Here is a 25,557-nt window from a genome sequence, read left to right as displayed (position 1 = left end):
ACATCTCGAGAAGGCGCTTTTTCAGCCTTTTCACAGTTGTTAAATAATAGTTATACGGCATCCCCTAATTAATCGATTAAATATAATTAGGTTATGGATACCGTGACGCAATACTTGTGGAACTGGAATTATGGCTTTTAAAATTGAATAATTAAAGTACTTGCCGCTACTTGGAATCGAACTCCCGATCTCCGTATCCACTGGTTCCGATGATGTCCTCGCTGCCAAACTGCTATATATAAATAGGATAGAAAATAGCCTGTTTTGTTTTACTCCAGACGAGGCTTCATAATTGTGCCACAAGAAACCTTATCCAACTGCATCTTGTTGCAAAAGCTTGTGAAACGTCAAACGCAATAATGTTTACATTGGAGAAGCTATGTGGTTGCGCCAACAGGTTTTTCATCACATTCTAGCTGAAAGAGTGTTCTTTAAACAACTACTAAGCGCTGCTGTTTTGTGTATTTGGCAACATTACAAAATGTACTGTATAAAAGCAGCTGTTTTGTTGGCTGGGACTCTTACTCGATTTGTACATCTTCCGGCATATCTTCCGGAGTTGGATTATAGTGCAATAAAAGCAACCGAAATAATTCCACAGCACAGGGAGAGATAGCTGTAAAGTATTTATGTAGGAGCTATATATCGCGCTCGAAGTTTGTTTTGACAATAATGTTTACATCCGACAAAGCCGTGTTGGTATACCAACAGTTTCTTTATTACAGCTTCTAGCTGTAATGATATCGCATAACGGCCTTCAAAGCGCTTCTGGTTTGTGGATTTGTCAGGTTTACGAATTGTACTGTATAGTAGCAGCTGTTTTGTTAGTGGGGTCTCCTATTCGGTGTGTTGAAGTTTTCACATCTTCCGGGAAATCTCCCGGAGTTGGAATAGAGTGCAGTAAAGGCAGCCCCAGTGACAAGTGATTGATTTTTGAAAATCGAGTTTGGTAGCTGTATGGTGCTTGTTTTGCAGTCGTGTATTAGCTTATGGTTTATATTTCACTAGCTTCCCTTTTACTCAGCTTTGACTGCTTCAATATGATGGTTACACAACAGAAAGCAAATAATTGAAGCTTATACTGCCCCCATTCGCATAACAGTCCCATTTGCAAAAAGTAGGAATTGAGAAAACAGCATTTGAAGTTTGAAAACTTGTTTCCATATAAAACTTTGAAAAAACGCCAAAATTTGAAGAATATTTCGATCATCTCGAAACTTTCACAGATTGCTTTGCACATGAATATATAACTGTAAAAAATATTACAAGCACTACAAAGTTTTTCAGTTTTGTGTTACGTGACACAAAAATCCATGATGGGACTGTTATGCGGGTACTTTTGATATGGGACGCTCATGACTTGGTATTTTTTTCACATATTGACATAAAAATTCATAATTTTTATTATTGTTTTTGGAAGTACATCGAAAATGATGACTATTCATAACGTTAACTCAAAAGTGATGAAAAGTCAAATGGGACAGTTATGCGAGTGGGGGCAGTATAGCGCTGAAAATGTTAGTTGGGTAGGCTAGTTCATCTCGGGACCCACGCTTTACTTCCCTTCCGAAGGAAGAACCCACATTTTGCGAGTTTGTCGGGAGTGGGATTCGATCCCAGGTCCTCGGCGTGATAGTCAAGTGTTCTAACCATCACACCAGGTCCGCCCCACAAACAAACGATAGGTTCAATCAACAACAAGCCTAATATCTCTGATTTCTTACACAATCGTCGATACTCTTTTTAGGGTGGATGTTTTTTCTTTCAAAATAATTTCTCTACAAGTTCCAAAAGGCTGGTCATCTAAATAAAACCACTTGTCATACGACCCAAAACCGACTAGAAATCATAAATTACTGTTTTATTTTGACATAAACAAAATAACTAATTTGCTTTCCATTGATGTTTCAGCAGCTCTTATTTACTGTTTGTTGCAAACCTTAGTTGTTAGAATGCAAATTTCTTCATTTTAAAAGCTGGTCGCTGTTTGTTCCACTTATGGGAATCGCGTCGCATCTGTAAATCGGTTTTATTTCAGCGGTTCTCTCAGTTCTTTGTTTGTTTCCATTATGTTTTTTTTTCAATCCACTTATGGTCTCGTTCAGTACTTTATTTAGGTATAAATAGTTATAAATTACTTATCAGAACTTATTTGGTGTCACTTGCTTATACTTTATCTAATATCTTTCGTTCGTTCGCTTTTACTAGATCACACACACTCACTCGCAATCGTCCCCGTTCTAATTATCTACACTAACAGTCGTTTCGCTCCTACTGCTTCCGGTCGAATCGGTTCCGTCGTTGCTGTCTCCGCTGTCCGTTGTTTCCGTCTGTTCGCTCTCGGGCACCGGTTCGTTCGTGCTGGCGACCATCGTTGTCGCACTCATCGGAATCGTCGTTTCTTCCTCCTTGTGGTTGATTTCGTTCGATTGGAGCGTTTTGTCATGGATGTCTTCCGGTTTGATCGTTTGGTTGGCGATCGCCCGTGCGTGGTTGATGATCGACATGGTCAACTCGTTGATGGTCGGCAGGGAGGATCCCGTCGGTCCGATGCTGGCATCGCTGGCTTCGAACAGCAGGATGTTGGTGGCGTTCGTCTGGATTGGGTTGATTTCGGCCTTGACCATCTCATAGTTGTTTTCTTTCGAGTTGGACAGCTTGGAAGTCAGCGGCTCGGCAACGAGGATTTCGTTTTCTTCGGTGGCGGTGTCACGTTTGGATTTTTCGTTGCTAGCGTTCTTGAGGCTAAGTGGAGCGACAGCAGCGTCTTCAGCTTGGTGAACTTCGGTCTCGGTTGGTGGGCGATTGTCGGATAGTCGATTGCTGTCGAAGGTGGACGAGGTGACTCCGGAGATGGGTTTTATGGTGGAGGTGGAGGTGGACGTTGCGGTGCTTGTCCGTATACGTTGCACTTTGGCGATGGGGTGTTGAGAAGCGGAGGGGGTACCAGGAGTGGTGACGCGGCGGTGTGTGTAGCGGGAGCGGCCTCGAGACGCCCGCAGTCGGTTCATTTGGTTTTCGAGACTTGAGCGTGCGGTTCCACTGGAAGTCGAAGATTTGTTGGCAAGGACTGGTTCAACGGTCGAATGTTCAGAAGAGGCAGAAACTTGTTCAATACTGGCTGATGACGATGTGGAACTGGAAGAGGGTTCAGCGCTGGTGTTTCCCTTGTTTCGTGGACGTTTAGGGATCCATTTGAGAACTGGCTTTTCAGTTGAGCCTCCGCTGGCAGAGTTTGTAGAGCTTGAGCTGGGGTATGGTTTGTAGACGGTTTTGATAACCAGACGGGGTCGCATAGTGGTTATGATGTCGTCGGATTTCTCGTTCTTATTTTTGAAGAACGGTTGGAACTGAGTGAATGTTTTTTCTGTTGTGGCTGTGGTGGACCCACTAGGAGTGGTAGTTATAGGAGTTGGAGTTGTGCTGGCGGATGATGAGGATGCTGGAGTGGTTAGTGACGTTGGGAAGGGAGTTGTTGAGCTCGAGTATGGCTGTGTAACGAAGTTCTTGGGTTTCTGAACTTTGGCATTTTGTTTAGCTGTTCCATAGAAGGTATTGAAATCCTTTTCCGGTGGAGGCAGCTGAACACTCAGTTGAGATTCTGGACGCCGTGTGGCATAGTCTGGTGCTTCACTGAACTTCAGTGGCTTATGGCTGGTTACAGTTACGTGATGATGGTTCGCTTGGTTTCCTGGCTGGCCTTGGGTTTTTCGTTTACCTCCAGATTTCTTAGGAATCTTCTTGACGTGTGCTAGCTCTACTACCCTGGATGGAACGAAATCGTAGTTATCGTGATGAGGCAAGTAGTGGTAACTCTTCAAGGTAGATGAGATTGGAGTTTCTATTTGGGGAGGACCAATAGTTGGAGACGGGACTCCTTTGTAGGACGATGGATTCAAGGTGAATTTTGGAGTGAAGTTTGGTCCGGAAGTGTGGGTGTAGGCTCCCGAAGGGGATACTGGAGAGATAGGCGTGGTAAAGGAAATGGGAGTTGTTCCAATGCTATTATGGTACAGTGGATCTGGTTCAGAGTAGAGTTTTCCGCTTTCGCTGACAGTTCCTTTTTCGTCAAGGAAGTTGCTAAAGAATCCACTGTGAACCGGTGAAGTAAGACTTACAGACGGAGTGAAGCCCTGATCCGCGGCCGTTGCGATGGGAACAACCGTGGTTGTCTTTGGAGTGACTGCATTTTCTAATCCAAATGATTGGAACTTCGGTGATGAGGAATCAATCGGAGAGCTGCCGGCAGTTTCCGGTTCCAGCTTGTGGTGTGGTGAAATGGGAGTGCTGGATATGGGCCGAAAGCTGGAAGCGGTGAATCGTTCACGTTGACCGGCAGGTGAGGCTTGGATCGTTGGTAAGGACGAGTAGCGATAGTTTGCGACAGTTGGACTAGCATAGGGGCTGGTCGAAGGTTGTGGAGTATATTTGTAGTTGGGGAATTTGAGCGTGGTGGGAATGCTATTCGGGTGGTGAGGGTAGTGGATGCTTTGATTGGGGTGTCTGGTTGTGGTGTAATCTGGGTGGTTTGGATGGATTGGTGCTGGATGATTCTGTGGTACCATGTAAGGATTGACCGGATAGACGTGGACCGGAGCTTGCTGCATAATTCGAATTGGTATAGCGTTCACCCCGGGTTGTTGTGGAGCGTACACTTGACCCTGCGACGGTATTAACTGGAAGTGTACAGGAATGGCAACGGGCCCTTGTGGGGCTGCCACCTGAATCATATGACTAGGAGCAATTGGGATGTGATTCAACATAACCTGTCCTTGTGGGTTGAAAACTGGGATCGATTGGACAAGATTTTGAGGAAGAGGCTGTAGAGGAGGTGGATTATTGTTTGGTGGTTGACTAAGAATTAGAGGCTGTTGCGGTTGAGGTTGTGGTTGTTGAGGCATTGCTTGCTGCTGCATTGCTTGTTGGTGGTGGTGATAGTGATGGATGTGAGCTGGTTGCACTGGTACCATTATTGGAGGATATCTGGGGGTTTGAATCATTGGTTGAGGTTGTTGAACCGGAAGGTTATTGTCGGCGCTCGGTCTCAAGTCCATATTATCAATTCCTCCACGGAAGTCTATCAGCTTAGCATAATCCTGCTGAAGGTTGCTGGAGGCTGTTTGAACTTCCTTGATCATCGGTGGCATTGGAGGGGCTGTCGGAGCCAATGGGGCAATCGATGGCCGTTGGAAATGGATATGATGGTAGTACTTGGGAGCCGTTTGGCTGGACGTAGTGTACGCATCCGGAAACTTGACTCTGTTGTAAGATGACCCGAACCGATAACCGTTGGATCCGTAGTGCGGATGAGTTTGCGACTTGATAGTTGTTTCTCCGCCAGATAAAAGAGATTGTATCAAAAACTCTCCCAAAGTCATAGTCGTTGGAGTTGGTCGGGTGTATCTGTTACTCTGATATGACGAATGATATGGAGGAAAAAGTGGATCGAACACAGCACGTTCAAAATATTGATCATTCTTCTTCATCACGGGAATCGCATTCGGCGATGCCAATCCAAAATATCTGGGATAATCTTCATCACGTACGATGAAACTCTTGTTGACAACTGCGTTTTCGTCCAACTGCAAATCGCGAACCGGCGTCACTGTAAACTTCAATTCATACCGATGTCCTCGCTGTTCGTCGCGGTGTCGAATCCGTTCTACTTTCCAGTAGGCACTCACGTTGCGTCCACTGTCGAACTGTGGTTTATCGGCATCATCCTGCACGAATAAATACGATTCGTCGTGTTCCTGCTCCAGTCTGCCGCGGGAAAGTTCCACAATATCTCCAAATCGAGGCACGCTCAAGTCCACGGAACCGATGTAGGGCGCCCCGTAGATGGCCTTCTGCTGCCGCGCAATGTACAATGGTTGTTTGGTGGTCGTGCCATCAGCTGATTTGGCGCTGTTAGGGCGAGAAAAAGTAAGTAATCATGAAAGTAAAATGGATGTTCCCATTCCCCATTGTGCTACCTCAAGCGAAAGATGGGGCGTACCAGGAACAGAATTGAGCGCCGCCGTTTCAGGCCATTGATTTTAATGGATCGAAGTTCTAATTAAAATATTACTCAATATGGGTTGCAAGTCAGCAATGCTTTCGTTTGTGATGAAAATGTTATATCATTTCGCTCAAACGACTTGATTCGTTCTGCTGGTTGATCCCCCATGATTATTTTCTGCTTTGCAATGTTTGTTTTGGTGAGTATTGCATGTGGTGGCATAGAAGACCGCAATGGGTCATCGTCATCATTCACATACGGTTGCCGTTCCATTCAACAAACAGGCGACCTTTTCTGTCTGGATTGCCTACATTAATACAACTAAATAAAGGTATGCTACTTGTTGAGGATTGTGCGGTTTTGGAGATTTCGCGATATAAATTACGAAATCGTTGGGGTTTTATATGCAAAGATCAATTTGATTTCGTTTGCTAGATATTGTGCGTTTAGCACTAAATTGACTTCCGAAAAAACTTCATTGACTTCCGCTGCCTTTCCTATGCGTTAAATATTACGTCGGAAGTAGTGCGCTGTATAGAAAACCAGATTTACTGTACAGCGCACTACTTCCGACGTTACGTTTAACGCATAGGAAAGGCAGCGGAAGTCAATGAAGTTTTTTCGGAAATCAATTTAGTGCTAATCGCACAATACTTTGTAATGAGATGGTGACTACCAAAAACCTTGACGCCGCGGTTTCAATTAAGAGATGGCAAGACCACCGATCTAAACCATTTCCCAAAACACTCACCTCGTTTTGTTATCATTCAGCGCGAGGAAGACGGTTTCCTTCAGCACCTCTTCCCAGGGCACGGCGGTACTGGTGGCGACGGCGGGGCCGGTTCCCTGCTGTGCAGGAGCGACATTGTCCAAAACCCCCGGACCGGTCGGCAGCTCGTGGGGTCGGTAGTACAAAATCTTGCCCGGATAGGTCTTTAGCTGGTGTGGCGTCAGAATGATATCACGGTTGCTGTAGTACTGGCAGTGGCTGCCGGTAACGGAAATCTGCAAAATGCCAGAAATGAGGAGAAAAGTAATACATACATTGGGTGGGCAGTTGGATGCATATGCGTAAGCGTGAACCGGCAGATTACTATCGGTCACTTTCCCGGAGCTTACCCTTGGCCACAGTTTGCGATTAAATCATATTCAAGCTCAGGCATCCGTCGACACGGACTTAGTTCTAGCTGAGTGCATTTTGGGAGCAACTTTTTTAGCATGTTTATGACGCGAGTCGCAAAGACCGCCAAGCAAACAACAGTTGCTGAATGGAACCCGCACAGTGACGATCAAAGTTGAAGAATCTATTCACTAAACAAACCCATGTTAACAAAATGCAATGTTTTTCTATTTCACTACAGCAATATATCATTTTATTTTGTTATTCAACTTAACAAACAACAAATTAGCGAGGCATGTATGGTCAAATGATGGAACTCCTTCAAGTGTCCAATTGGCGTCCTGAAACATCTTCGAAGACATCGAATCCAACATTCCGTTTTCGAGTTATAATTTTATTGAAGAAAAAGTTAGATGAGGAAAAATAGTTATGTGTTGATGCAAGAGTTAATGATTCACCAAATCTAGCGCATGAACTAAATCGATTCAAAAATGCCAAATTGTGTTGTCTTTTGGGCTGGAAATGCTCTATGTAGTCCGTCACTGTATACTTTGGGCCGTGCGCCTCAAGTCGTTCAGTGCGCAGTGTCAGGGGCATCGTCACGTCGCCGTTGCCGCCGATTTATATCGCCCGCCACCTCTCTGAAGCCATTCACAGACGGTTGGTTCTCACGAAATCGCGGGCTGGCTGATGGCTTTAACTATACAAATTGTGGGTGACTGAACGGAAGCTGGCAATGCTGCACTTGACATCGTTCAACGCTGACAGTTTGTCATGTCCCCGCTAATGGTCAGCTGATTAGGCCCGAAAACTCAATGTTGGGTTTTCAAGATTTAGTTACTTGTTAATTATAGTTGTCGTAATTAAATCAATTGTAATCGAAGGTGGTCGTTTTTTCTAGTTGATATAAATAGAATTTTGGATCGACAACAGCAGTTTTGCAAGAAATCTTGTTTTAATCGCGTGCACTCCTGTCCCAGTAAATGGTGGAAGTGCATGGGGGTTTACCCACGAATGAAGCTAATCAATCTTGAACATTAGTATTGTTTGAAAATTTCATTCACAGCAGCGCAGCAGCTTGCTTTGCGTTTTGGTTCTAAATTTAATAAGTTTCGTGATTGACCTTGAGCACGTTTAATGTTTATTCCGTTGTATACGAAATTCCAATTAGGCAAAAGATATAGATCTCTGATTTTTTGTTCATACGTACAGGAAGCATTAATCTCGTTCACTGCCGGGAAAAGTAAATGCAAAACTGCGAAAACAAACTTGTAACATTATGCCAAATTATACCTCTGCAGGAAATCATAGCAACATTTTCAAATGATTACATAAGGAAATCGTACAAAGAACTCCTTCACGGCCTCCAACAGAAATTTCTCTAAAGTTAACGATCTCTCATGTAACTAATGATTCCACAAGTTTTCCGAAACTTCTTCCGGCGATTCTAACAATGATTTTGCTGGTATGTTTATCCAGGAATCCAACTAAATTACATTTTTTCGTACAGGTAGGTGTTCATGTAAGAGCTACGTAAGCTATTATACTAGGAATGTCTGCAGGGATCTCATCCGGAGTTCTAGCATTGAATTCCGAAGATTGCTTTAGGCATTTTAATAGAATATTATCCATATTTGTTAAAAATTTAAGAATTTACTAAAGATTCTACCTAAAATTTCCATCGAACATCTGAAGGGATCTACCATACATCAAATTCTTTCAGCAATATTTTGCTGAATTTTGCCGAGCTGAAGGGTCCAGCAAAATTTGTTGCTGAACATACAGCAAAGTTTGCTGAATTTCAGCAAAACGTTACTGATGATCAGCAGTGTTTACTGAACAAATCAGCAAATTTTGCTAGATTTCAGCAAATTTTTTGCTGAAACCTTCAGCTTGGCAATATTTTGCTGAATCTCTCAATCGATTTTTGGTGTGCAGATGTTTTTTTTAAGAATCTGTCTAGATTTTTGCTAAGGCGTCTACAAGCCTTTTCCCAATTAAGAATCTATTCAAAAATTGCATTTGAAATTCTGCCTTTGATTTCTCTCGGAATTTCCAAGAAATCTTTCTATTTATACATGGCAGCAAGGCATGAGACGCAAGGTGGGCAAGATGCATAGTTAAATGTGTCAATTTTCGTTCTACTTAACTTATGGACAGGTACTAGAGTACACCATCCACCAAACACATGAAGCAGAAATGGAAATGCAACTCAATTCGATGTGACTAAAAGTGAGCAGGAGTATTTAAGGCTCTGTGTAACACAGAAAAAAACTGTGTTTTTACTTACTCACTCTTCTAAAAACACGAGAAAAAGAAGCATGTAAGAGTGGACACCATTTTCGTCCAGCTTTTATTCGAGTTCGTCAATGAGTGCGAAAAAAGAAAACTCCGATACGCCTATGTTTACGACCTTCGTGACTCCAGGAGTGGTTCCACTGTTACGTTTGTAATTATTTGTGAACATTTGTATTATGGTGATACGAGACGCCGTGTTGGTCTTCCTATCTAACAATTTGCCTCGCGATTTTGAAGATGGTAATTGCGATTTCTATCGCACTGAAGTGGCTGAAAACAATTAGCTTATGTACTGCAAGTGAACATACACAATGAGACATTTCTATTCCGTAGATTCTGAGTTTACCGCCTTAGTAACAACAGGGCAATGGAGGATATTGACCCGATAATCCCGCTCGCGCTTATTTGTCCCTGGGCTTGGATTATATCTTCCAGGAAGCTTTGATTTTGGGCATGTGGCCGATGTGCTTTGCAGTAATGTTTGGAATAGCTGAATGTATAATAGGCTGTCCCAAAAAAAAATCGATGTTCGAAAAGTCAAGGTGCTCATCTCTTAAATGAAATATACGCATATTTGAAGCATTTTTGTGAAACATATCAATTTTCTAAAAAAATGTTCAGAGGTTCCGCCAGGGCAATTTTTGAAAAATTACCCTTTTTCATTAAAATTCAAAAAAAAAATATTTTTAATTTTTTTTTCAGATAAATGTATTACATATTATGTATTAAATCTTTTCTTAGAGGAATGATGCTAAAGTACTATCAGATAACACTTTCATTATTGAATAAAAAAATAGTCCATTTATATTTTTAGTAAATTTTGATGAAAAATACTCAATAAATAGACCTTTTATCAGCACAAAAAAAGTTCACAAAAATACTCTATTTTAAAACCAATACCAAAAAGAATGCCTTGCCTATAAGTTCATAAAAAATACAAAAATATTAAAAAAATTTTTTTTTTTTTGAGAATTTTAGTAAAAAAGGGTGATTTTTCAAAAATTGCCCTGGCGAAACCTCTAAACGATTTTTTAGGAAACCGAAATGCTCTATAAAAATGCTTCAAATATGTATATGTATCTTTCAAAGGTTGAGCACCTTGACTTTTCGATCATCGATTTTTTTAGGGACAGCCTAATGTATAAGCAATGGAAAACAGTTCTGTAATAATCAGATCTTCAAGTCATCTGATATAGTTATGCTGATCATGCTGCTGAATAGTATATCGAACATTTGTCGATTTCGATTAAAGGCTTAATTGGGAATAATATATTTTCCAGAACTGAAAAGACATTTTTTCGGGGTGACTGGCGAGTCGGAGAGGGTAGGAGTGTCCGTTTGTTATAATTGACAAAATAAACAATGGGGCGCTTTTCTTTTCTATGCTTGGCATTTTGTGGATTATTGTTTTTTGGGTTTTGGAGGGTATGCGATTCACTATAGGGCACTGCATGAAATTCTCTCTTTCTCTTTCACTCTTACAGATATTTTGTAAACAACAAGGCCAAGAAACTTCAAAATCCCATACAAAATCAAAACAATGCAGTGCCCTATAGGGCACAATCAATGAAGTATTAGAATTGAAGTACCGTAAACAGGGGTCAAATTGATCTTCGGGTCGAAATTGATCAACCGTTTTTCAGTTAGAAAAAGCATATTTTTAATTGTTTGCTTTCAAGTGTCGTACTGTTGGAATCTGATGCTAATCGATATTTGTAAGGAAACTATTCAAAAAATTCTTTATCTGCATGAAAAACGACTGATCAATTTCAATCCGAAGATCAATTTGATCCCGGTTTACGGTAATGAGCTGAATTTGTGTATGGTGAGAAGGTCAATTCTCCGTTTTTGCAAGGAAATGGTACAAAAAGCGAGGATATTCTTATTCCTTGTCTAATTTGAAGCTGTTTGAGTAAAACTTTGGAAAACTGTGCTGTTAAAGAGACAAGAAATGAAGAAAACAACAAAAATGTTTTCCAATGATTTGCTCAAACAGCATCAAATTAGACAAGGAATCATAATACCCACGTTTTTTGCACGATTTCTTTGTAGAAACAGAGAATTTACCTTCTCACCATACAAAAATTCAGCTCATTACTACAAATCTAGTATTTCCTGATTGCGTCCTATTGTGCCTTAATATTATTTTGTAACTGAACAGCATTGATATTGTCAAGTCTGTACCAACACCCCAATCCCACACGAAAATACCCTTTTCCTATCCCATGACGTTTGTGTGGTCAGCAAAGACTATTCAGCCATTACCTCTCCTTATCATCGGCTTTGGACTGGCTTGTGCTCTCATTGCCCCACCAAATGCTGCAAAATGAAAACGAAAATGAAAATGGTAATCCCGCTCGCGCTTATTTGTTTTACACTTTGACTTGTAAATATATCCCTGATCGCTGAATAACATTTGTACTGCCCCTATTCGCATAACAGTCCCATGTTTACTGGGTTTCCTATTCACATAGGACTGTTGTGCGAATAGGGTCAGTGTAATGCTCACGTTATATTACTCATTGATCAATAGCAAGCCACGTAAAACGTTCCGTAGCACGGACATCAAATTATTAACGGTCTTGTATTGTAGCCCGAATTGGGGTGCCTTCCAGGTTTAGAAATCCTACACCAAATATGTAAGCAACTAATACTGTGAACAAAAGGCAACTTGTCAAATTGTGCTACAGTGCCGAAAACCTTTCTTGGATGTGCCTCAGTTTTTGTTGTTTACTAAAACTACTCTTACTTCTTGAAATTTTCTGAAAATCTTCGAATTTGTTTTGATTTTCTGGTGCCTTCTTCAAACATTTTGATGTTTGCCATGTTTTCAAATTTTTTGTTTGATTCAGCTTAGTTTTCGATTTTACTAAAATACAGCAGATGTTCGATAACTGCAACATGTTACCGATTCGCTTAGCGAATAAAATCCGATAACAACGTCTGAGGTAAGAAAGTTGAGGTAAAATTTAGACACGGAACTACTGAATTGCTGAATTTTGCGTATACGAAGTGCAAAAACATTTCATCCAAAGATCTAGGTGAGGAAATCAAAATGTGCAAAGCTGATGGGACAACGGCACAAATCAAGCGGGTACCGCTCTACCCGATTACTTATTGTTAGTTGGAGTTTAATTCATCAATCATAGTAACAACATCTCAAAGTTGGAATTTTGATCTATTTTTTCTCTCACATGGAAATAATTAACTACGGTAAAGTCTCAGGTACATGAAAGCCACGGGTATTAGCCTTTCGTAAATGGTAAAAAGTGTACATTTGCACTAAATTTCATTGAACAATTCAATTACAGGTATTCTTCGATATAACGTACCCTCGATATAGCGAATTCGATATAACGTACATTTTGCTTCGATGTAACGTACAACATTGAACTTTTCATTTTTTCCCAGGATTAACCATCATATAAACTACGAAATCACTCATATCAATGCTGTGTTGCAGCATCAGCCTTGTTACCCAAAATTAGCGCAATTTGGAAAAAAAAAATTGTGTACGTTATATCTCAGCAAAATTACGTTATATCGATGCACAAACAACGAAAACTCCTGTTTTTCATTAGTGGTTTTGTGAATTTCAACGAAATCATCATTTAGAATTCATTTCACGTCAAAAACATCAACATTAGCATGGAAAATATTAAATTTTTCTCTGTTTCGATATAACGTATACTTCGATATAACGTACAAAGAGAAATATTTTTTTGTACGTTATATCGAAGAGTACCTGTATTTGTCAATAATGAACTATCGGAATCATAATTTAAACCAATTTTGATCTAGATTTGAACTACTGGCGGCAGCAGTTCGAGCAATTCCTACAGCCAATTTCGTGCTAAACAACTAAAACTCACATGTATCTGCTAATTCTTACAACTATTTTTCATTAGGCAGTGGACTTTCAAGTCAGGATGTTCGGAATTCTTCAGGAATTTGGGACCCAAATTTGGAATTTTTCATCCTCCAAGTGTAAATAAAGCAATCACTAGCGCAGTCTGTAGGCCAACACTCACTAAGGGCCATGATCGTAATCTAGCGGGCAAAATTAATTACTTCGAAAGCATTTTCGCCACATGGTGTATTCGACAAAGAATTTTTTTGTAATAATTTGGAGCATTTTAAGGAATGCATTATTCATATTTTTGAGAAGTATATTTTCATCTGTCAATACCTCAAAAACAGCAGGCCGTGGAATTTTAACCTCTATGAAAGAGTTGTTTATTTTGTCAACAACTTTCTCGAAGGAACCAACTCTCTGTCACGATCAAAAGTTAGACGCTGCCATCACCTTTAGTAATACTTTTACAAAAGATCAAATATCTAAAAAAAAACACCAAAATATACCTCTCCAAAATTTGACGGTATTATTATTATTATTATTGTTAATATTTATTAAAGACACTTTACCACAGTTTGACGGTATGTTTGCCTAATACTGATGTATATTTCAAGCCTAATTTTACCAAACACCGTATCTAACAAAATCCACGTACGGATAAAATCGAAGGGGAAGTTCGCTGTTCCCATAGCAACTCATACATTGAGCATTTCAGAAACGCGAAATATCTGGGTATTTTTTTCACTAATCAGCCCCAAAGGTGAGTTAATGTTAATATTCCACCAACTTCTGTCCGAAAGTTATTATTTGACACATCTGCATCAGAAAATATTTCGAATTCACATGGTTTCTCGTAAAAACATTAAAATAAGCTCAAAAAACTGGTTTTTGGCTATTGAAATGTAATTTTACAATAAATCCAAAACAGTATACTAAGGGTCTATATGCTGTTGAAATTTTGACGTCTAAGAAAGAGTTGTTTATTTTGTCAAAATGAGCAACTTTGCCGAAGATGCGAAATCTCCAGGACGTAAAACTTAAAGCCCCTGATTATTACAAAAAAACTTTGTCGATTCACCATGTGTTGGAAATGCCTCGTTTAGGAGTTATTAATTCGGAAGCTCGCCCCCATTCAAATCGAGATAACAAAATATTCAATTCAGGATAAGATTCTCCTTTGGGGCCGTTTATATACCACGTGGACAGAAAATCTATGGTTTTTTACTCCCTTCCCCCTCCCCGTGGACAAGCGTGGACTTTTTATTGACCCCTACACCCTCCCTCATTGTCCACGTGGACATCAGAAAAAAAGTTTTTTTTTTCATATTTCTAAATTAAATGGAGAAAGTGATTTTGAATTTTTTTTTATTATTGTCTTCGTAAATCATGTCTTGAATATAATTGAAAACTTTATAAAATACAAATATTCTATAGCTTTACATAGATTACAAACAAGTAGCACAAAATAAGTACCTACAAGTTTTCATCATTGTATTTAATTCAGCTTGATGTTTGTGAGAGTGTGGGTTCGATTCTTGCTCCAGTTTGTGAAAAAAATTCGTCAAACTAAAATTCTTCATTGGGTGTTGTAATTGGTATCGTTAATTTTAGTACATGAGAGTAGTTGAAGAGAACAAATTGGACTTAAGGACAAACGTCTTGACATCCCGCTTCAACAGTACGTCAAAACTTCAAACGCACAAATCTCAAGAAGCAAGCGTTACACAGCAAAGCAGTTTATTATTCTGTTCTTGCTCACTTGTAATAAGCTTAAAATAAGAAGATCAGGTGTGTTGGTTTTGTTTACGAAGAGATTTGTGCCCTCGAAATCGTGAGTAGGTGCCAAAGTCGGCCATTGTGGCGGCCATGTTGGGATTCTTACAAGTCTGTCCTTAACTGTCGAACAAATTCATAAGTTTATTTTTTATTTAATACAATCAACATGCATGTGGCCGAATTCACGTAAGTTTGAACATTTACTTCGCATTTCTGAAGAACGCTTGGACTTTCCTCTTGATACCTCCCATTAGATTCTGCACAACTTTCTTCGTAATATTTCGTTGTGCCGCAGACCAAATTTTCTTGAAGCAATCAACAGAGCTTGCTTCTCTTCCATCTTTCTTGAGATGCCGCCTTATTATTGTCCAGTATCTTTTCACAGAACGCAGTTCAGGGAAGTTTTGTGGATTTTGCCATTTTTCGACAAAATCGACTTTTTCCGTCTTGAGCATCTCTAGTGTAGAAGAAACGTAATGAGCGGATGCCAGATCCGGCCAAAACAATGGAGGATCCGTATGTTTTCGATATATGGGTAGAAGTCGTTTTTAATGCATTCCTTTATGTTATTTTCACCGTTTATTGTTCCTGTTGTGAAATACGAAGTACTGTTTAAGCCGCATGAACAATTGGCTTGTCACACCTAAAACTTTTTCCAAATTTTTCAGTTCTGATGTACCCTACATCATCCAGCACATCTGTCCCCTGCTCAGCGTTGAAAAATTGCGGTACCGGAAGTGATACTAGTACACAATTCTCAAAACGACAACTTTTTGGAACACCATTTGTGCAGAATTTATCTGCTAGTCGCTAAGCTAATCCAACCCATCGCTCAAAATTTCTCACTTTTTTCGTTTTCTTTGAATGTGTTGCCGAAGTGAACAATGTTTTTACACACTGAGCAAAAATTCACAATTTTTTGTTTAGTTTTAACTCTAAACTATTGGTAAACAGATGTCCACTTTCTTTAATGAACAGTCCTTAGGGTGGCTCCAACAGAAGTTTTTCGTGTAATGTCTATCGTCTAATGTTAATGATTGTTCAATGTTTAGTCTGTACAGCCTCTGGTTGAAAACTGTGTTTTTTAGAATGTTTGTTCAATCTATGATTGTCTGATTGTTTTGTTGAGATAAGGTAATTTTAAATCTTAGATTTTTGTTGAGATAAGATTATATTTCTTAGATTCAAGAATTGGAAACTTAGAAACAAGATTTACAGCAACTAAATTGTATTGGTGAGGTTTAGACTTCAATATCCATTAGAAACATCTTAAATTTTAAAGGAACCTGCAAAAAAAGTTTTTGAGATAAGCCTGCAAATCCCTACATGTTTTTTGAAACTTTAAAGTAGGGGATTTTTTTTTATTACCGAACAGGTTTGGGCCGAAGGGTCTCCGATTTCAATGAAAATTTCACCAGAGCTAGAGGTCGTGGATATATGATCAAATTTGGAATTCAAAAAAATTATAGTGGACTATTTTCCCGAAAAACGCTAGATGAAATTTCACAATTTTCCCAAATTTTCCAAAATACCCCAAACTTCAAAAAATCATATCTCAAAAACTATGCATCGTAGAACAAACTTTTTTTAGTGAAATCGAAGCCGAATTACCTCAGCAATCCGATAAAAATACATTGAGAAAAAAGTTTCTCAGAAAATTTTTCACCATAGAGAAAAAACCTCTAAAAATGCTGATAAAAGTACCGTCTGTATCATAGATTATTTTGAACAAAATTTTTCCTAGCGCAAAAATTAATGTTCTTCATTTCGTTCTTTGACGCCAAAACGGAATCTCTTACCGTTTTAGAGATATAGCCAAAAAACCAACGGCCAGTCGCTATATTTTCATAGTAAGCCATCAACAACAGCGGCCGTTCACATATTTGCTTTGCGGCGAGCAAATGACATACGCTAATTGCAACGTAATTTTGACACTAACGTGAATCGGAGTGCACTGACAGCACATATATGGCACTTTAGTGCCTTTTAAATGCATCAACTTATCAAATTTTGAAATTAATGGATTTGTAACTAGAAAGCGTTGCAAATAACAAGTTTACAACGAGCAAACGCATATTTCAACGTATTTTTTTTTTCAATCAAATCAATCATATGCCGTTAGAGATGAGTGGATATCAGGTCTCTTTACACTATAAGGTCTCTTTACACATGTAAAGCTTTATTTTGTTTTTATAGAGTTTTTGTTGCTTAAATGTTCATTGGTATGTGGATTCTTCTATACACCATAAAGAGACATTTTCCACTCAATATTTAATAATTAGCATGCATAATGTGTTTGTATAATGTGCTTTAGAAAAAACACTCATTTAAAATTTAACGGAACTTTAAAAGATATATACCATGGATGAGAGGAACAAACATGTACTCTCTGGAGCGGATCTGGTGTGATGGTTATACAGCTCGTGACTGTCACGCCGAGGACCTGGGATCGAATCCAACTCCCGACATACGAAGGGAAGTAAAGTGTGGGTCCCGAGATGAACTAGCGTATGGCTATAAATCTCGTTAATACAGATAATAAAATAAACATGTACTAATTAGTACGGGCAACAAATTAAAGTTTACCATGCCTACAACTTCTTAACGTGCTAATAAAACATTGTTGCTTCAAACCAAGCTTTTCCTGTTCTAAGAAGCGACACAATTCCAACAGTGACGATAATATTATTCAGCAATGGTTAGCAAAGATTAATACCGAGCTCTGTATAGAGCAACTGAGTTGACAACAATTGAGACAGCACGGTACGCTGGAGGATCGATCATTACCGTTAAAGTAAGTTTTGACATTGATTAATAGAAAAAAACACTGAAATGTAAGATCAATCAATTCATCACTTTTTTCTAACTAACAATTTGTTGTCAAAAAGACTTCATCAGTTTTGAGAACGAGCATGACAAACCCATACTACTACCCATAATATATTCGAATCAACCAATAAATCGGTGCACGGTTCGAATGATTAAAATATTGTCTAAAATTGTTTAATGCTCTAAGATGTCAAGTAAATCAACACTGATTTTTCATTTGGGCCTAACTGACATTTTCGAGTTCTCTTCATCGATCCTCTCTTTGTGTTATCACAGAATGTGTGTTGAGTTTTCCTAAGTTTTTTTCGTTGAAATGCGAAGAAGACGACTACATGTTGCTATAGAAACAAAAAGAAAAATGATTTTGTTTGTTTTGATCAAGTTATTAGCGAAAGAGAGAGTTGACGAAGAGAAATCGATCAAGTCAGTTAGGCCCTTATGAAAAATCATTGTCGAAATGTTTAATTTCAAGAAATCCTCTAACGTCCTCATTTTCATTTACAGCATATGCATTTACGAAGCTTCATGGGTCAATATTGGATCCTTAACTATCTATATCTTTTGAAAATTTCTAGAATGCTTTCGTTATTTCTGAACGAAGCAAAAGAATTATAATCAAAAAATACTACACAACTATGCATTTTTGTTACTTACACAGTTAAAAATGTTATATCATTTAACCTGTAACAAAAGGACCTCGTCGTATCGCACACATTTTTCCATCAGTTTATAAACTTACAGCTTGCTCTCAGTATGAAGCTTGCGTTGAACATTCCATACAAGAAATTGTTTGATGTAAAATTAAGTTAAATAAGATATAATTTCGTATGCAATTTTTTTTTTCGTTAGGTATAATTTCAAATATTTTGCTGAGTAGTAACCATTCTCCGTTAATAGTTTTCTTTGTTTTCTTAAATTGAAATGGAAAACATATAGGGCATGAGTGCTTTAAGTAATTTTACGCTCACCGGTGGCATTAGCTCATTGTTAACTTGTTAATTGAAACACATTTTAGTTAGAAACCCGATCATTGCAAAACATGACTATTTAATGCATTCAAAAGGCACTCAAGTGCTATATATGTGCTGTCAGTGCACTTCGATGCACGTTAGTGTCAAAGTTACGTTACAATTAGCGTATGTCATTTGCTCGTTGCAAAGCAAACATGTTGCAACAGGTGAACGGCCGCTGTTGTAGATGGCTTCCTATGAAAATATAGCGACTGGCCGTTGGTTTTTTGGCTATATCTCTAAAACGGTAAGAGATTCCATTTTGGCGTCAAAGAACGAAATGAAGAACATTAATTTTTGCGCTAGGAAAAATTTTGTTCAAAATAATCTATGATACAGACGGTACTTTTATCAGCATTTCTAGACGTTTTTTCTCTATGGTGAAAAAATTTCTGAGAAACTTTTTTCTCAGTGTATTTTTATCGGATTGCTGAGGTAATTCGGCGTCGATTTCACTAAGAAAAGTTTGTTCTACGATGCATAGTTTTTGAGATATGATTTTTTGAAGTTTGGGTTGTTTTACAAAATTTTGAAAAATCGTGAAATTTCATCTAGTGATTCCCGGAAAAATAGTCGACTATGATTTTTTTGAATTCCATATATGGTCATATATCCACGACCTCTAGCTCTGATGAAATTTTCATTGAAATCGGAGACCCTTCGGCCCAAAGTGTTCGATAATAAAAAAAAATCCCCAGTAGTTTAAAAATTTTATATGAAACTTAGAAAAATTCATACAGAACTTCAATGAAAATTTTCTGACTGAAACACCAACATTTGCATGGTCTACACTCCATTATGAATCTCCAGAATATTCCTCGATGAAGAAAACTAAGTAATTAGAAATTCTGATAATTTAAAACAATTTAGTCTGTGAATCAATACCATGTTTTTTTTTCCTTGAAGAATTAACGTACAACTAAAAGACTATCTATATAAATAAAAATGGAATGGTGTTTGTATGTCACGAATAGGCTCGGGAACGGGCCAACGGATCTACGCCATTCTTTCAGTGTTTTATTCGTGCAGGGCTCCGACGTGTTCGTACGAAAAAAATAATTGTGAAAATCGACCGGGAACACACCGAAAACGAGAAAGTTTGAAATTCCATTTTCCGGGGCATTTTTCTACAGAGCTGCATGTCAAAAAAAAAACACAGTAGGCAGGCAGAACGACGTTTGCCGAGACAGCTAGTGTATAATAAAACAAAATGTATAAAAGAACTGTTGAAGAGAATCTCATCAATAATGCGACATAATTTGTTTCGTTTGTAGATTCTTGTTTTCTAATTTATATATCAATGTTGTCCACGTGGACATTTGACGAACCCCCACCCCCCTCTCCGTGGACAAGCGTGGACTTTTCGCTAGCCCCCTCCCCCCTCCAAGCTGTCCACGTGGTATATGGACGGCCCCTATTACTAATTTTAATTACTTTGATTTGAAAATTGCATTACAAATATTGCGGAATATTATTACAGTCGACTCTCCACATGTCGATGTTCTACATCTCGATATCTCTCCCTATCTCGATGGTTTGGTCGGTCCCTTCAATCTGCATACATTTTACCTTTCAACATATCGATATCTCCCTATCTCGATATCTCTCTATCTCGATACGATTTCGTTCGATTTTGTTCTAGATTTTCTCTCCATATGTCGATATGCCCCTTTTTACAGGTTGCTAGATCTCATTTCTTAGTGCAAAACATTCTGGGAAGGCGAAGTGACAATTGTTTGTTGACGGTTTTTCCTAGTTACGGACAATTTTTCAATCTAGTGTGCATTACAAATTGGTTCTTCAATTCAATCTCTCCCTATCTCGATGGTCCCTTCAATATCGAGATGTAGAGAGTCAACTGTATATTCAATGCTTTTAAAGTCAATGCTACCAGATTCTATTACGGGAAATCGTTTATCAACTTTTTTGGGACAATATTTGCCCAAAAAGTGTGTCATTTTAATGAATTTCGAAATAGTTCAAATTAACCTTCACGTACCCAACCCCTGACAACTCGTTTCTAACATACTGGCATTTCGTCAATTTTCATCCATTTTTTTATGTCGCCCTCAATCGATCATAAATTGGTGCTAGTTTATTATACTCGAGTGGCTATGCAATATCCGGAACCATTCCGGGGATATTCCGGGTTGTGCTGGGGTCGGGGAGTGATTATTTCGTGTGTTATTGTGTTTGAATCATAGATTTTCAGCGAAGTTTTTGCTGCGAACAGTGAAATACAACTGTGATAACCAGATTTAAATAAGTTGACCTATCCGGATCCCCGTGACAGGTTCCGCGGGGCCTCATTGGGGATATGTACTTCTGGGCATGCCATGCGACATATCCATCTTCATGATTTTGAATGACTGAGTCAGAAACGATAGGCTGATGTCTGTATCAACTAATATGGCCACCCTGGAACATCAAGCATAGGTTCCATGGGGGTGTCATTGAGGACATTTCTGATTTGCAACCAAAATATGCCGTGCGACGTATCAATCTTCATGATTTCGAGAGAATGGGGCAAAAAAAAATGACTGAAGTATGTATCAACTGATGTTGGAGCTCCGGAAAACCTGGAACAGGTTCCGCGGGGGCCTCTCAAACACAATAACACACGACATAATCACTTTTAGCCATTTGGCAAAACAGACGGCGAAATTCAATTAAAAAAACTTATATTAGCAGGAAGATAACTTATAAGAACTATTTGAAGAAATAACACCATAATGAATGACATTTTCTAGAATATTTTACACGGAACACGGTTTTGTCAACAATTATTAATAAGCTAAAATTAATATGATAAATACGTAACCATCGTCCCAGCCGGCTATATTACCATTAACTTTACCAAAATTTAAAAAAACCGGTCGATCTAAATGACACTGAGATAAATTCCGTGGGTGAAAACAAAAATTACGCACCAATTTTTGTATCCGACAGAAATTCGAACCAAAACTACAGTTACAGGTTCTACCGCGATTGATTCCCAATGGACGAGAATACTCTAACTATTGATAAAAATTAAGGTACATATCATTTAATGTAAAAAATAGCATTAAAAAATAAAGATTTCCAGAGTCCCTAAAGGAGGTCCCAAATGGACCGAAACGTCGGACAAAATAAAATAATAGTGTTTTATTTTTGTCAAGACTGAAGAGTCACTACAAAACAAAACTAAATGACTTTAAACAACTTCTATCATAGATCTGGTAATCCTTGTCCATCTTTGCGATAGAAAGAGCCCGTCTTCTCATTGCGATAAATTGAGCAATGTAAGCGGACCTATACAAAGCTAGTCCTGTATGATCTTTCTACCAGTGTACACATTTGCCGTTGTTTAAAGGCAAGATGCGTACTTTACAGATTGTATCAACAGTAATACCTCGATAGTTGATGTTAAGTACTCAAAAGATTTTGTAGAATTTCGACAAAATTTATACCTTATGGAAACCAATGATAGTGGTTTACTTATGCACCTTATTCCTTTTAGAAGTCATATCATAGGGCACTAAATTTTATTCGTCCCACTGAGGATTGAACTAATTGATTCGCATTTTCTGTTCACACCCTCAAAACAAAAACCATTGCAGCCATTATGTTGTCCGATGAATATTGCCTAAGCAATCCCATCGCAACGCTCAAATGATATGCTTCACGGATTTGTCCACACCAGGCACTTCACAGCTATTCAACAAATCTGATGGCAGTCCATTGATGGTCAGCTTACCATGAAAAGAATTAAACAAATGTTCATTGTATATCCGATGTAATCCATGACGATTCGTGATTGGCTGCTGACAGTGATGGGATTCGTTCTGTCCTTCCCTTGGCTCCCCTTGCTGCTGGAGCAGCTGCTTCTGCTGGTGGTGCTGATCTTCCTTGGACGACTTTATGGTCAACTTGGACGGGCAAATGAAATCCAATAAATCACAAAACATTAAAATATTCTTCTTTGCTAGTTTTTTTTAAAACTGATTTCTTGTTTTGCCTTAACACTAAAGTCGACTATGATTCACTTTCGAATATCCTTTCACATCATTTGCGATCATTCCCACTGCATTGCATTAGCATGCATTTCCATATGTTTTCATTGATATCCTTGAGACTTTCGATCCCGTTTAAACTATTCCACACTGAACGATTCCTTATAATCACCGTGAGAAAATTCCCCTTTTCACTTTTCATGGATCATCGTGACTACACAATTCAGGCTTCCTCCCGAAAGAGGTTCCAAAGTTCTTCTGCCTCCTTGAGGCGTTTTTCCAACAAGATGTACGAGAGATCTCCGCGTTTGCAAACCGTTTCGAGCGAGCGTTTTTCATCAACTGAAAACAATAGCGAAAATCATTTTCTAAATCATGTAACCGCATGGGCGATTCCCCTTCAAGTAATCGGCAGTGTGCGCGAGACCCGAAGCTCCTCCTCCCCGACATCGTCCGTCGTCGTTGTTGTCTTCATAGCCACCGCGAGCATAAACCACCTCCTCGTCGGTAGTCTGTACCCATGCATAAGCTAATAGCAACATCGCGCTGCACTAAACTGAAGCATGCGATTCTTGGTGCATGTCGGTCGATACTGACCATAAAGAGGGTTCGTCGTTTTTCCGATCGGTCGTTCAAGTCGCGGGCAGTCCGACGACGACGGTGCGAACTTTAATACATGATATGGATATCCTCCCATTATCGAGGAAAGATTGTATGACCTTGGGGGTGGCGGATCGGTAGCATGTAAATTGAAATTTCACTCCTGACGAGTCGTTTGCACTTCTTCCTGATACTGCTTTGCACCGATGTGTAGCTTTTGTGTGTAATGGGATGGGAAGTAAACAAAAAAGTAGTAGAACATGGTTGGGCCCTGTTTGGAGCTGCCCCTGTTTTGCATTGTCTATTCAAATCGCATTATTATTGCGTGTTTTATCCCCTTGTTTACTAGTGTTTCACGACAATGAATCATGTTTCCGGAATCGTTGCAATGCCCGATTTTAACATTTATGTGTTTTTAATTTGAAACACAGTGTTTCTATCAATTACAACTTTGGTAACATTCATTTCATTGATTGAATACCGTCAAGGCACTATTTATCATGCATTTAAAGAGAATTCGCTCTTCCAAAAAATAGCACTTTTGATTCGTTAAAACTAGCGATTTATTATTTCTAGACCAACATTTGAAAAGGGCGGAACAGCCATTTTGAATTTCTGCTTCTCCCGTCCCTCCCAGGCTTACCCCCCATTATTCATGAAATCTTTTACCAGTAACAGATAGATCTGACTCCCCTCTATCTGTTAAGGGGAAAAGTTTGCATAAAAATATTGAAATACGCCCAGGAGAGACGGAACAAGTGAGAATTTCCAATGGTTGTTCCGCCCTTTTCAAATGTTAGTCTAGATTTAATACAATTCTAACAAAAATAATATTTGAAATTCAAGAAAAAATAACAATGAAACAATAGTTTATCTGACGAAGCTTTCGTGCCGTGTCAAGGTCACATTGACACTTGAAGCAAAATATAGTTATTAATTAACATTATAATTACTTTAGTAACGGTTTTCTGTGGCTTTCTTATAGGACAGATGTATGTAGTCGCGTAAATTTTTAATATACATATCATATTTTCAGGCTCAGCCTCTGGAATGAGCTGTAGGTGATTGAATCTAGATAAGTCGGATGTATATTCAGCACTGCCTGAGACCTTTTGAAACTCCTCTGGAATTCCCTGATGCGCGTCTGAAACCCGGTGGAGATCCCCTAGGACCCCCTGATATTTCATAAATCGCCCACCAGCACCCCTGAAGCACTCCTGAGCCTCATGGAGCCTCTCTGAATCCTACTTTCATCCTGAATCCCACTGAGATCCATTAAACATCCCTGACACCTCCTGGTACCCGCTGAATCCCCCTGAAACATCTTGGAGATCTCCAGGTATCACCCTGAAAAACCATGGGTTCCCTTGAAACCCTCCTGGCCCCCTCCAAACACATGAATCCTCCTGAGACCCTCTGACATCCTCTAGATCCCCCCCCCCCTTAAAACCCCCTTCATAATAACTCCCTCTGGACACAGCGTGCTGGGTTTCACTGCTCTGATTTTCAACTGATTAATCCCACTAGATAAACCACCGCTCCATCAATTTGAATACAGATCGTATTACAGGTCTGACTCGATTATCCGGAGTCGGGATCTGAAGCATATCTGGGCTATGTTCTGGCATACCTACACTCACTTCTATACCATATCAAATAAAAAAAAAAAAACAATTTTCGTACATTTTTTGGAATTCTATTTAATTATACCTTCCTGGATAAGGGAGAATCGTTTGGGTGTTTTTTTTTTCTGTTCGGGTGAGCCACTGCGACCAGTTTTTAGATCTTTTGTGGCATTACCCGTATCCTTAGTATTCAGTGCATGTCGTTTTACTCCATTGTCATTGAGAGGCAATGAAGCATCGATTTCTGTACAGTTCCTGTTTTGTTATCCCAGAGGTGCAAGAAATAGATTGCGATTAAAAGGTCCCGTTATCACAGAGATTTAAATCCCAGTGAAAGAGCGCCCCTAATCAAACCCAATCTATTTGAATTCTGAAAAAAACAAAACGGTGGTACTGATATTTATCCATGCATCGGAACTCTAGCCCCATCTATGTCTTGCTTCTAGTTTA

At 39.1% G+C, this 25,557-nt stretch overlaps 2 protein-coding genes across 2 annotated transcripts in view; one reads left to right on the top strand and one right to left on the bottom strand.

The window, feature by feature from the left end:
* The window catches only part of LOC109427984 (nuclear cap-binding protein subunit 1), a 76,703-nt gene that overhangs the window by 18,971 nt on the left and 32,175 nt on the right, over positions 1 to 25,557 (top strand). The window lies entirely within an intron of this gene.
* Positions 1,841 to 24,042, bottom strand: LOC109427983 (mucin-17). Its single transcript, XM_062858457.1, has 3 exons — positions 22,627 to 24,042; positions 6,753 to 7,006; positions 1,841 to 5,907 (listed from the first exon to the last, which is right to left on the bottom strand). Exons 1-3 carry the CDS (start codon positions 22,672 to 22,674, stop codon positions 2,241 to 2,243), a joined length of 3,969 nt encoding a protein of 1,322 aa, XP_062714441.1. The 5' UTR covers positions 22,675 to 24,042; the 3' UTR covers positions 1,841 to 2,240.

Source organism: Aedes albopictus, chromosome 3, assembly GCF_035046485.1.
Source record: "Aedes albopictus strain Foshan chromosome 3, AalbF5, whole genome shotgun sequence".
Classification (NCBI taxonomy): Eukaryota; Metazoa; Arthropoda; class Insecta; order Diptera; family Culicidae; genus Aedes; species Aedes albopictus.
Note: the sequence above shows the minus strand (reverse complement) of the source record. Positions and strands in the feature narration are given on the sequence as shown.